This window comes from Camelus bactrianus, chromosome 2, assembly GCF_048773025.1.
Source record: "Camelus bactrianus isolate YW-2024 breed Bactrian camel chromosome 2, ASM4877302v1, whole genome shotgun sequence".
Lineage (NCBI taxonomy): Eukaryota > Metazoa > Chordata > Mammalia > Artiodactyla > Camelidae > Camelus > Camelus bactrianus.
This window is the reverse complement of record NC_133540.1, coordinates 18,459,002-18,471,552: the sequence shown is the minus strand read 5'-3', so window position 1 is coordinate 18,471,552 and position 12,551 is coordinate 18,459,002. Positions and strand designations below refer to the sequence as shown.

The 12,551-nt window shown below is 37.4% G+C and overlaps 1 protein-coding gene across 2 annotated transcripts in view; it reads right to left on the bottom strand.

Moving 5' to 3' along the window:
* The window catches only part of GLRB (glycine receptor beta), a 72,359-nt gene that overhangs the window by 19,168 nt on the left and 40,640 nt on the right, over nt 1-12,551 (bottom strand). For both annotated transcript variants that reach the window (XM_074376599.1, XM_010955486.3), the window contains exons 5-7: nt 3,480-3,709; nt 3,292-3,374; nt 1,551-1,691 (exon numbers count right to left, since the gene is read on the bottom strand). In XM_074376599.1, the coding sequence (XP_074232700.1) occupies nt 1,551-1,691; nt 3,292-3,374; nt 3,480-3,709 (454 nt within the window). The remainder of the gene's footprint in view (nt 1-1,550; nt 1,692-3,291; nt 3,375-3,479; nt 3,710-12,551) is intronic.

Here is a 12,551-nt window from a genome sequence, read left to right as displayed (position 1 = left end):
GGGCAAGTGTCCGCCTGATGGGTGATCCAGAGAGAGCAAACGTACTGATTCCAGAGGACACTTGTGAGGATTAAACCGTAGGGTTCCTGCAAAGCACTTAAAACAAGGCCTGAGAGAGAGCAGGAACTCAAACAGCCCTCTATTAAATAGATTTCTATATCGCAACCCCCGCAAAAAACTCTTGGCTTTCAAGTTTGTTTTTTTCATTACTAGGTGAGTTGCAAGAATTATCAAGAAGACCACTTCCATATCTAACGGTCAAGGTGGCGGTGACTTCTTCACTGAGCACTTTGATGGTCGAAGGCTTAAGAGCTCTCAGTCTGTCCTTTTAAAACCGTGGTGGTTCTTTCAGCACTTATACTTGATAATTTCTCTCTTGCCCTAAAATAGTTCAAGTCCTATAAGAGAAGGGACGACTTATACATAAATGTTAAATAATCTGTTCATTTATTTGAAAGTTAGTGACAGCAGACGCCAAGACTAACTTCATCGCCAAGTTGGCCTGTGCCACGTTCATTACAAGGCAAATGTGCAACTGTTCACTCTACCTTTGGTTCTAATGTTAACAGGAATGTTTTAAATCACATTTTGTCCTCAGTGATGTCAAGATGGCAGCGTCTTAGTTCAAACACCTGACCTCTAAATTTTCCAGTTATCCCAGACATTTTTATCTTTGCAAAGTCATCATAAATGTTGCAATAAATTTCACCTTTAACTGTTATATCTATTCCTGAATATCTTGGTCATGATTTACTTCCAGATACAGAATTAAAACTGAGTGGTGATTTACAAGTTAGGCTGATTATTAGTGTGAATGCAATGATCAAAATTCAGTCCATCACCTCTTGATTTATATTGCTAAGGGAGACAGCACTATACGTGATTATCTAAGGCCCTCAAGAACCTATGGCTACCAGGGGAGACTCACTAATCATATAATGAAAGTACTGATTAGTGAGTATTGTATTTTCATTTCTGCAAAGCTTGATGTAATTTAATGAAGGAGGTTACTCTGTGGAACTTCCCTAACCCAGGCCAAGATTATCATACAGGAAATATTTACTGATGTCCAATTATTTCACAGGCTTATTGCTTCCTGCACAACATAAAGATGAATGCATTAAAAAATTAAAAATATGTGTCAATAAATATCAAAAAAACTGCCCAAAAAACAGCAGGCAAATATATGGCTTACATCGTTTATATCCATAATGTTTGGCCTTAATGTGAATCTTGCCAGAGTAGAATTTCTTGACAATATCTAAGAAGACCACTGCTGGAAAGTTCATGTTACAAAAAAAAACAAAACAAACAAACAAAAAAACCTGAAAACCTCTTGTTATCCAGAATTGCATAAGAAAAGCAAAACTATCTAGGAATAAAAAAATTAACTTTAGTGAATGTAGTTTTATAAAAACTTTAAATATATGAAAGTAAAGATAGCGCATTTATAAAAACTGAACTTATTTTTTAACTAGTGTTGTCTCTTTTGTCCTTAGCAAATGTTAACTTTGAAACAGACTTGGTCTTGTTCAAAGACTCTTACTTACCAGTGCCTTTATAGTATTTTGTACAGTTACCATATTCAATATCCTCCTTTTTAATATCAAATTGAGGCAAGGCGATTTTCTCCAACTGAACAGGGTCCCCTGACTGCCAGATAAATCGTAAATCATCAGTTGTGTAACCAACTAGAAACAGAAATGCATAAATAAAATATTAGTTTGACATACAATTATTAACACTTCTTTAATATTTCAATAATCCAAATGTTAAACCTTGAAATGGCAAAATAATCGGCCCTTTTATATGAAACTTTTCTTAAAAAGTCAAGAGGTAAAAAAATCTATGGTCACGAATGAAACTATTAGCACAAAAGTTACACATAATCGGCTTAAAGAAAGGACAAGCTAAAATAATTGGGTTAGTGCACACGGTTAAAATCTGAGCGTGTCATAAACGGTAGCACATTTTTCAATGTCAGATTTCTGAATCGTCATCAATAAACAAGTAACAAATAAATGATCCTAGCTTTCTGAATGGATACATTTACAATCATGCAACATGCTACGCAGAGATTTTTAAAGAAACTTAAGCACCAGAACACTTGGTGTTTTGAAGGATTAACTACCAACTTCCCTAAAGGAGTTGCACTGCCGGAGGAAAGCCATAAAACAAACCCCTCCGAGGGACAGGATTCCATCCCGGCAGCCTCCCGGGGCCACACCGGGGGCGGAGGGACCCGGCTACTCCTCAAGGATCCCATGGGATTCACGGCACATTGCAACCTACCCTTCAACCCTAACATGCCTGCATTTTTTGAAGCAATACTTCAGTGTATCTAGTAATAGAACTGAATGTAGATACACATTTGGAATTATTTATACAAACACAGATTGACACACAGGCGTGTGTCTATAACACGTGTACAAACATGTACACACATAACACTTAAGTCTTCAAAATCTCATATGTTCCAGTTAGAAAGCAATAAATATTGTTCAAATTCAGGATCCAACTTCAGTAAATTAAAAAACAACAACAAATAACCACTAAGTTACTTGAAAGCATCATTTAGCAGGCACATGCAGGACATTTACAGGGCCATTCTTTGTAGAAAAAGGTCATGGTATGCAGGTATTCAGGCTTAAGATTCTTTGCATTAATTAATTGTTAATTAACTGTTGTTAATTTTTCAAGCTTTATTGCCTCCTTTTAATGTGATAAGCTTCATAGAAAATTAACTAATATATTTTAGAGATAATCATTTCAATAAATACCTCTAGTACATCTTTTAGAAATTGAAAAATACATGATCATAGAAATACAGAAAATCCAAAATCCAATTCTGTAAAACATAATTTTTTTAACAGATCCATAGACAATGAATGCTTGGTGGGATTTAGATAATATTTTGCAATGTTTTCCAAATTTTCCGCTGCTCTGAAAAATGTGGTTTTAACATTAGTAAAGTTATTAGGACATCATTGCCCCCTTTGCCTTGCCTATATGACTAACTCAGATGAAGATGGCTACTGAAGTCAGTCAGACATGCGCACCCACAGCCGCAACAACTCAGCGGAAATAAAAACCTAGTACCAGAAGGACATGTCTATCTCGGCACAAATAACAGAGCTAAAGAATAACCGTAATTCCCTGAAATAAATCAGTGCCTATTTGTAATCAGAAGCATTCATTTTACCATTGTTATCTAAGATATGAGTAGCATGTATGGCCTAGAAACTTTAAGCACTTTTATTCCTACAGTCATTTACGGTCAGTTGGACATACAGCTCTCAAGTTGCATCTTGCAACGCTGAGTATCCATGGGAAACAAGGTCAGGTCCAAAGGGCACGAAAGGGTGATGGATAACCTGAAAGTAGAAGCAGAGGTCTCAGGACTCGTCTAAGGCATTCCTCTGTGACATGCTAATTTTCAAAGGCAAAGATAAATCTACACGTATTAAAGATAAAAGTACCTCATGCTGACAAGGACATCTCCATCCCGAAAAATAAAGAGGAGGATGTTTTCCTGGGTTACATCATGAAAATTGGCACTTTTTTCATTTGCAAAAAATAAATCGGGTTTCCACAGACACTTGTACATTGTGGGATCCACTGTCAGTGCGTCTGAGCCCCGAAAATCACTAGGGAGCTTCAGCCTGGGGTCATTCCATTTCTGTCTCAGGAAGATGTTAACTCTGTAATCCTGGGGGGAAAGAAATTAGGTGCGCATGCGTGTGTTGATTGCTACTTTTAAGACTGTGCTCAGCACCCATGAAAACGGCTCACTGATCAGCAGCACAAATAGGGCTGCTCTTCCAACATCAACCAGGATTACAACAGCGCGGTCACTAACGCTAAAAAGACCCCTGTGTCTGTCTAATTACCCTCTCAGACATTCCCCGAGCACTTGCCAGTTCAAACGTCAGAATATAATTTTACTGATAATTGCTCTTCTGTAATACAAATACCAGTTATACCAGCTGCCCTAAAAAGCACACAAACTACTAAATATTACCATTATTCTCCAAAATGTGGAATGAATTTTAGTTAAAAATAGTTAAGAAGCTGAAAGAAAATATTTCACTTGTCTTTTACTAAGTAGCAGAATACAAAATAATTTATATGTATATAAAACTATATATATATAACACATATATTATACATACACTTAAGAAAGAAAAAATAAAACTACCCTTGACCACTCAGATATGTCAGTGATCATAGAGAGGTTGTCAAACAAGATTGAGATTACGCAAATCAGATGAGACTACATGCAAAATTTGTACCTGTTACGTTAGATTCAACATAGTAGGAAGACGTTTTGAAATCCACTAAGTCGCTGATTTTTTTTTTTTGGCCTATCTCCAAAGTCCTAATTTTAAAACTTTGTAAAAGTTGAGTTCTATGAAGACATATAGATTTTAAGAATATGTGAGCCTAGGAACATGTTTAACCTCACTACAGCTTGGCTTTCCCACTGAAATGGGGTTCCGGGGCACACTGGGTCATTGGCATGTGTAGTCCAACTCCGCATTGTGGTCTTACGTTCGGGTGTTTTGATTTTAATTTTATATACTGAACTCAGAATATGCACCAGAGTGTTCAAGGCATAAATTACCTTGGGTTTCAGCAACCTTATTTTCAACCATTCCAAATTCACAAAATACTATTTATCCATAGCCTGTTGACATGATCAAAATGAATCAGACCATAGATATCAAATCAAAATCCAAACAATTAAATATGAAGAGGTGATAGACTATCTTTTATTAAATAATAAGACCTAATCTATTTATAGGAAACAAACGCATACTCTTTATATAGGCATCAAATATAAAATGAAGCATTAGCAATAGGCAGTGACCCTCAAAAAAATCTGAGAAATTTACTCTTTCAGATTCTATCCAGTAACCAGAGAAGGGTGAAGCACAGAATCATTAACAAACATTTACTGAACTACAGACAGGGAAAAAAGACTTAATCCACCCACATCTTACAGCTAAACTTGATGTTTATAAAAACATCGCCACCTAATATAAAGTGATTATTAAAACTCACATGCAGGTGGTTTTGAAGTGCCAAAGTCAAACCAATTAAGGATGCTCTAAGCTGGCACTGAACACATCTGTACCACCGGCAGAGGAGAATGAAGGTAACATTTTCCAGGGTTCATAGCTCAGGAGTAGAGCACACACTTAGCATGCACAAGGTCCTGACTTCAATCCCCAGTACCTCCATTAAAAAAATAAATAAATAAACCTAATTACCTACCCCTCCCCCAATAATTATTTTAAAAATTTTATAATGGGACTTAAGTGGTCACGTCACCTCTGACTGTGACTGCGGCAACTACAGAAATCAGCTCAAAATGTGTCCCGGCAAAGGCCTGTCTACCTCACAGGGTCAGCCTTCCAGCAGCCACAACGCTGCTTCCCGACCAAAGTGTTTTTCATTCCACAAAAACATGCATTGCCTTCCACTTAAGAAGAAATACGCAGTAGGACCATTTTCTAATAAAATTCCAATTATGCTAGCTTAGCTAAAGCACGCAGTTGATGTCCACTTGGCATTGCATTCAACCGTTTTCAGTTTCAAATTATTATTTGCTAAAAAGCCTCCTTGTACGCAAAATGACTGGTATTCTAAAACGATATACATTAAAGGCAATTTTATTACCTCCTATAACTACTGTATCTTATCAAGGTAAGTCATCAAAGACTAAAACTTAAAATCACAGTGTTTACCATATGCATTCACAGTTATTATGACAAAATCCTACGTCCTTAACTTGTAATTAAAGTCAGTATAAAAAACAACCATGAGGTGGCCAAGGTATCTTTTATAAGCTTGTTATTAAAGCCATGGTCTCTTAACTTTGGTCAGGGACCACTGCAGGCAGATACTAAAGAGGATTTTTTTCCCTCTTTATGCCATTTTATTTGTTTATCTATATATTACTGATGACAGTGCTCTCCTGACGCCCGTCTGTGCTTCCTGTTGCTGGGGAGGACCCCTTCATGTCTGTCATCATGCTTCTTCTGTCTGGCAGCCCGAGAGCTGAAAGCTACGTCCTGCAGCCAGTGGGCTCAGTGCACCTCTCACCTCCTGGTATGACTCTCAAGGCTACAGCTCAGGTATGCCTGCTAGTTAATTACTACACTGTAATTTGTCATTATCGTCTACCACAAATCCCCTCCAGACACAGGGATGGGTCACAAAGAAACAAAATAACAGAGGAGACATTGCCGTATACTTGACAAGAGTCTTTCAGTGGTATCTAGGTGTGCACAGAAGCAACTCTGCCAGCGTGGCTTCTAAAAGCAGGATGCTCTGTTTTAGCTTAATATTAGGTTTTCTTCCCTTAATAGAATGCTAGATTTATGTATAGAAATATAATATTAAAGTCTCATTGGTATTCTTTATCTAGACCCCAAATGACTACATTTTGCTTCTTAGCAATCAACTTCTAAAGACATTATACCAATATTTTATAATACTAGTCAAGATAGCTAACAGGAATTAAAGCAATGTTAATCTTTAACTGCAGCATATTTTGCATAATTAAAAAAAGAAGCCATCTTGTAATGCTTGGGGTGGAACTTTAGAAATTAAGCCAGCGTTATATTGAATTCCCTTAAAATCCCCACACATACTGAATTCCCCTTAAAATCTCCACAGATGCCTACATTCTTTTGGGAGCACGATTCTATGCCCCACCTATTTCCAAAATGGTATGGTTAATGCATCTTAAATTATACAGCAACATTACTTTTCTTTTAAAATTTTTAAAGCAATTTTAATAATGTTTTATCAGATGAAGTTCATTTTTCTAAATCCTTCTTGACTTGGAAATCCTATTTTTCAAAATCCTTTCTGATTTCTAAAGGCTTCTAATCAATGTTTCCACACAATCCAAGAATACATTTATGTCATTTATCAGTTATTAAGTTCAAAGTTCATTTTAATCAGCTGAAAGCTGATTAAAGCCCTACACAGCATCAGAGACTTTGACAAAATAAAACCCGTCTGGGGGGAAAAAAACTACAAAATTACAAATGATATAAGAACATTTTAATTTATAGTCAAACCCCTTTTTATTCTATGTATCTGAAACAGGCTGGCACCTGGGACCCTTTGCTACAGACAAACATATGCTTGAGCAACAGAAAACAAAGAAACTCTAAGGGGCTAAAAATAACTGCACACATGCACAGTTGCAGCAAATTATGAATAAGATACAAAAAGGCCACAAACCAATGACCACTTCTGAGGTTCAGGGAGCAATGGAAGGGTAATGGGCATGATCCCTGCACACAGACCACAACGGGGGTGGGCAGGCTACCCAAGCCACCCCTCCAGCTCCATCCCTGGACCCACCCGCACCCTCACCGCATTTAAAGGACCAGCTTGCACTCCCCACAGGGGTCCCAGTAAAGCCTGGCCTGAATTCCTTGTCTGGCCTCTTACCTATTTCTATTGATTAAAGAGCCCAAGGACCTGAGTCAGTAACACACCACCATATACAACTTTTAAAAATTTATGTTAATTAAAGTATAAAGCCTAGTATAATGGAGTCAGCACGCACTTGGGCATAGAAAGGTTCTGGTTCAAACCTCAGCTCTGCATCTTAGAAGACCCTGAGCAAGTTTCTTAACTTCCCTAAACTCAGTTTCTAAATTAAAAAAAAAAAAAGGAATACTAATATCTTAATGTGATAAATAAGTTACTCAGTGTAAACGATTAATATAGTACTTGGTATATAAAAAAGTTAGTTTCCTTTCTCTTTTACACACTTGAGAATCCAACCACAGAGTACACTGGGCACTTCCGGAAAACACTTATCTAAGTTCTTCCTAAGTCCCTCGGTGATCAGTTGGTGGTCACTCAGCTCTAAAATTGAACGTTAACCACATGTCCCTTTACACGCTCTGGGTACGAAGCGTGCAGCTGTGATTACTTCACAGAAATACCTATAAGGGATGTTGACAAATCAATCATGTATAAAAACAATCTGAAGAAGACTATGTAAAAAGAAACAGTTTGCAACGGGACCTCTAATCTAGACTCTGAGGAACAGTTAAAAGTAACTTAGTGAACTGACATCTACACTGAGACATAAAGGATCGTGGAAGTTAGACAAGTTTGGTCTGAATTATGTCCTGCTGTGTGGTCTAAGGCGAGTTATTTAACCTAAGTCTCATATCCCCTGTCAATAAAAATAGCCCCCAGTTATTTACAAGAATTCAATGAGGTGCTGTACCTAAAGAAAGCATGAAATCTGGTACAAAGAGAATACTCAAAAGAGATAACTGATTTTATTATATGTATTATTAGTATTATTATCAATATATCTATTATCACCAGTTGGCAGTTTTTGTGCACTAGGCGTCAAGCACTATGCTCGCTGCTAGCCATACAGAGAGCAGTGCAGCACAGAACTAGAAAACAAAGCTGAGATTTCTGGACTATTATTCAGATTTCAATGACTTAAGACACACTGACTACAAATGGTAAACTTGTTTTACAGACCAACAGAACGTCCACCTGCAATTACGTTCCAGGCTAAACTGAACGATGACAAATGCGGCTCAGTTAACAGTCAGTTGTGTTGTACTATGTGAAGCGATCCTTCCGCCCTCCCTCCATCCGTTCATTCATTCAGTAGTTACGCCTCATGGGCTTCCTGTGTTCACAGGTCTGCACCACCAGTCTGAGTGGGATAAAAGCTTGAGGCCCAGACCCACGAGGAGTGATGATTAACTGAGAAATAACTGGTGAGGACTTCAAGGGTGATGATACTTGTTGAGAGAATAAATGATCATTTCAGACACTGGATGATATTTGTTGATAGAACAGTCACTTTAGACACCAGAAATTAGGAAAGGCTATAGAATGTGAATCTGAGGAAGTTCTTGAAGAGTGGGCAGCCTTTAAACAGGTGGTGATGGCAGGATAGATGGAAGCAAAAAGTCACTGTGTCTTAAGCATTTCATCAACAATACAAAGGAATCACTAATTATCAAGCTACAGAAAACAGCTAAAATAATCAAGACCACCACTGAAGAAGCCAGAGCAAGAGACAGGTTTTGGAATGATCAGTGGAAAGGCAGGAGTTAAAATCAAGACAAGAAAATATACAGAGGACTTAAAAAAAGGAACAATAAGAAAACAAACCACCCAATTTAAAAAACTGAGTGTAAGATCTTAACTGATACCTCACCAGAGAAGACATACAGATGGAAAATAATAATTTAAAAAGATGCTCCACGTCATTTGATGTCAAGAAATTGCAAATTAATTAAAACAATGAGACATCACTACACGCCTATTACAATGGCCACAATCCAGAAACTGACAACATCAAAAGGATGTGAGAATGTGGAGCAACCGGAACTCTGACTCATGGCTGCTGGGAATCAAAATGCTACAGCTACTTTGGGAGGCAGTTTGGCAGCTTCTTACAAAACTAAACATACTCTTTACCATACTGCACTCCTTGATATTTACCCAGAAAGCTGAAAACCATGTCCACGCATAAACCTGCACATGGGGATTTACTGCATGTAGCTTTAGTCATAATTGCCAGAACCTGGAAGCAGCCAAGATATTCTTCAGTGGGTGACTGGGGAAATCAACTGTGGTCCATCAGACGCTGGAATATTATTCAGGGCTAAAAATAAATGAGCTATCAAGCCATGAAAAGACATGAAGGAACCTTAATGCATATTATTAAGTGAGAGAAGCCCATCTGGAAAGGCTACACACTGTATGATTCCAAGTATATGACATTCTGGAAAAGACGGAACTATGGAGACAGTAAAAGCTCAGTGGCTGCCAGGGGATGAGGGGAGAGAATAGAGCACATCGGGCCTTTAGAGCAGTGAAATTCTTCTGTTTGATACTATAATGGTGAATACATGTCATCATATATTTGTTGAAACCCACCAAATATCTAACACCAAGAGCAAACAATAAGGTAAACTTTGGACTTTAGGTGGTGACGTGTCAGTGGGGAGTCCTGTATTGATGGTGGGGGAGGCTCTGCAGGTTTGGGGGTAAAGGGCTTATGGGAAATCTCCGTACTTTCACTTACTTTTGCTGTGAGCCCAAAACTACTCTAAAAAATAAAGTCTACTTAAAACGGGGAATGCAAAAAATACTGTAGACAAAATGAAAGGGAATAAATAAAAAGTTAAGAAAAATGCACTCAAAATTTGGAGACAGGCAAAAAGATGGCTCGTTCAACACCACACTAAGCACTGCCTAACGGGCCCACCTAAGGGCTGTGTGGTTCTCTAGGAAAATGTAACTTTGTGTGACTTGACATTTTCTGGGGATTAGGGCCCAGACTCTGTATAATTATGTAACTTCAAGAAGATTGATAAATTACAAATGATTTTTGTCTGGGAGAGATGCAAATGATTTCTGCCAGGCAGGAAAGATATTCCCAAAGATAAGCCTGTGTTGCCCTGTGGAACATTAACAACTGCATCTAATTTAGCAACTTAATTTCAGTGTTCTTTCACTCCAGCCTCCTGAATTCTCCACTGAATCAGTCCAACTATCTTGCCCGTTCCCTCATTAATGAGTTAAATAAATCACTGGCATGTCCTCACAATATGTATGTTTTTAACTTTTTAAAAAATTATGCTTTGTTCTCCAAAACTTAAATATAGAATTACCATATGACCCAGCAATTCCACTCCTAGAACTGCCCAAAAGAACTGAAAGGAAAAAGTACAATGCATATTTGCACACCCATTTTTCACAGCAGCCCTATTCACAGTAGTCAAAAGGTGGAAAGAACCCAAGTGTCCATCAACAGAGGAACAGATAAACAAAGTGTGGTATAGACATATACCCTGTGGAATATTAGTCAGCCATAAAAAGGAATGACATTCTGATACATGTTACAACATGAATGAACCTTGAAAACATTATCCCCAGAAATCAAGACGAAGAAGAGTCTGTCCAGTATTACAACTTGTAGAAGGAACACAGGGAAAATATAACAACCCAGGGAAGGACAAGCATTTAAAGGGCTGGCTAGAAGTCTGAGGAAAAAACAAAAAAAAAAAACACACGCAACCCTGAGAATGTGATTTCACCAGAGTCCAAAGCTTTAGGATGGCCACCAGCACCAAGTGCCATTGAAGGTCAAGTCCAATCAAACTAGCACTTTCAGCAAATGAGGAAGCCACTGAGGATTTCAGCAAAAACACTTCTGGTAGAGTGGCACATCAGAAGTAAGATGGCAGAGGATTAAGATGTGAACAGAGGACAGTGTTTCCTACCTACAAGATGGAGAGAATAGTAATACAGCCACAAGACGGGGTTTTTATAAGGAGTAAATGAGGATATGTTAACAAGGTACATGAACTTCTTCTGGGCTTATTAAGCGCTGAACAAGTATTTTGTCTTATTAGAAGAATATACTTTATCCAGTTACTCTTTTATAATGTTGGTAATTATGATGAATAGGATTTTGCTTCCAAAAAAAAGAAATCCTGCCCATAGTGTAATTCATTGGGTTTGGTCTCTTCTGTGCAGATCGACCTATAATGATCCTCAACAGTAATCCAGTTCTAGGTCACAAATCTTGATGCTAAAGTAGGTTTTCTGAGCACCTCCTGAACATGCCTTGTTTTCAGCGGCACTGGTGTAAGCTCAATATACCATAAGCTTTGAGTCTCCACCGGAATCTTTTTCTAAATTTTATTTTTCAGTAGAACTCCAGAGTTGTATTCCATGAATATCGCCGAAAAACTGGGAATGGCTTACTGCACTGTATCATTCTTGGTCATTATGTATTATCTTGTTACGGAAGTGCTTCCAAGATGCTTTTCTATTAGCTATGTAGCTGTATACTGTTATGTTCAATACAAGTTACAGCCCGCTTGTACATCTTTAAGACTGTTTAAAAATTTTTACAATTTAAATTAATCGCTTTGGCTCAACATTCATTAAAAGATAAAAGCTTATTAGTGAGCATGCTTTGGTTAATATTTTATGATCATTTCTAAATAATTGCCAGTTATTGGCATTTCAAATGCTTTATATTAAGATAACCAACTTTGAAATCTATTTGTTTTCACTTTAAATGATTCAATCACTATAATTACAGCTCTAGCATTTATTTCACAAAGAACAAATTCCCATCAGAACAGACTTCTTTTATCAGTGGGAAATTTCAATTGTTTTTAAAGAACTTGGTGACAAATACTACCATTGTCCATTCCAAACAGCCCACTAATAGTCACATCTGGAAAATGGACGTCCTCCAACATTTTCAGCACCAATTAACACTCAAATTAAACTACTCCTTCAAGGCAATAAAACATTTCACAAGAAGATATTAGAACTTGTTAGTCTCATTAATGATGTTTTAATATTAAGAACTGTTTATTTATATTTTGTGCCTTCTAACTACTTGTAATTTTTACCTAACTCTCACATATGCAATCTTTACTCATTTGTTTCCTTTACATTATGACTTTTTAAATGGCATTCAAGGAAATAAAGAAGATCAGTTCTCATAGCATCTG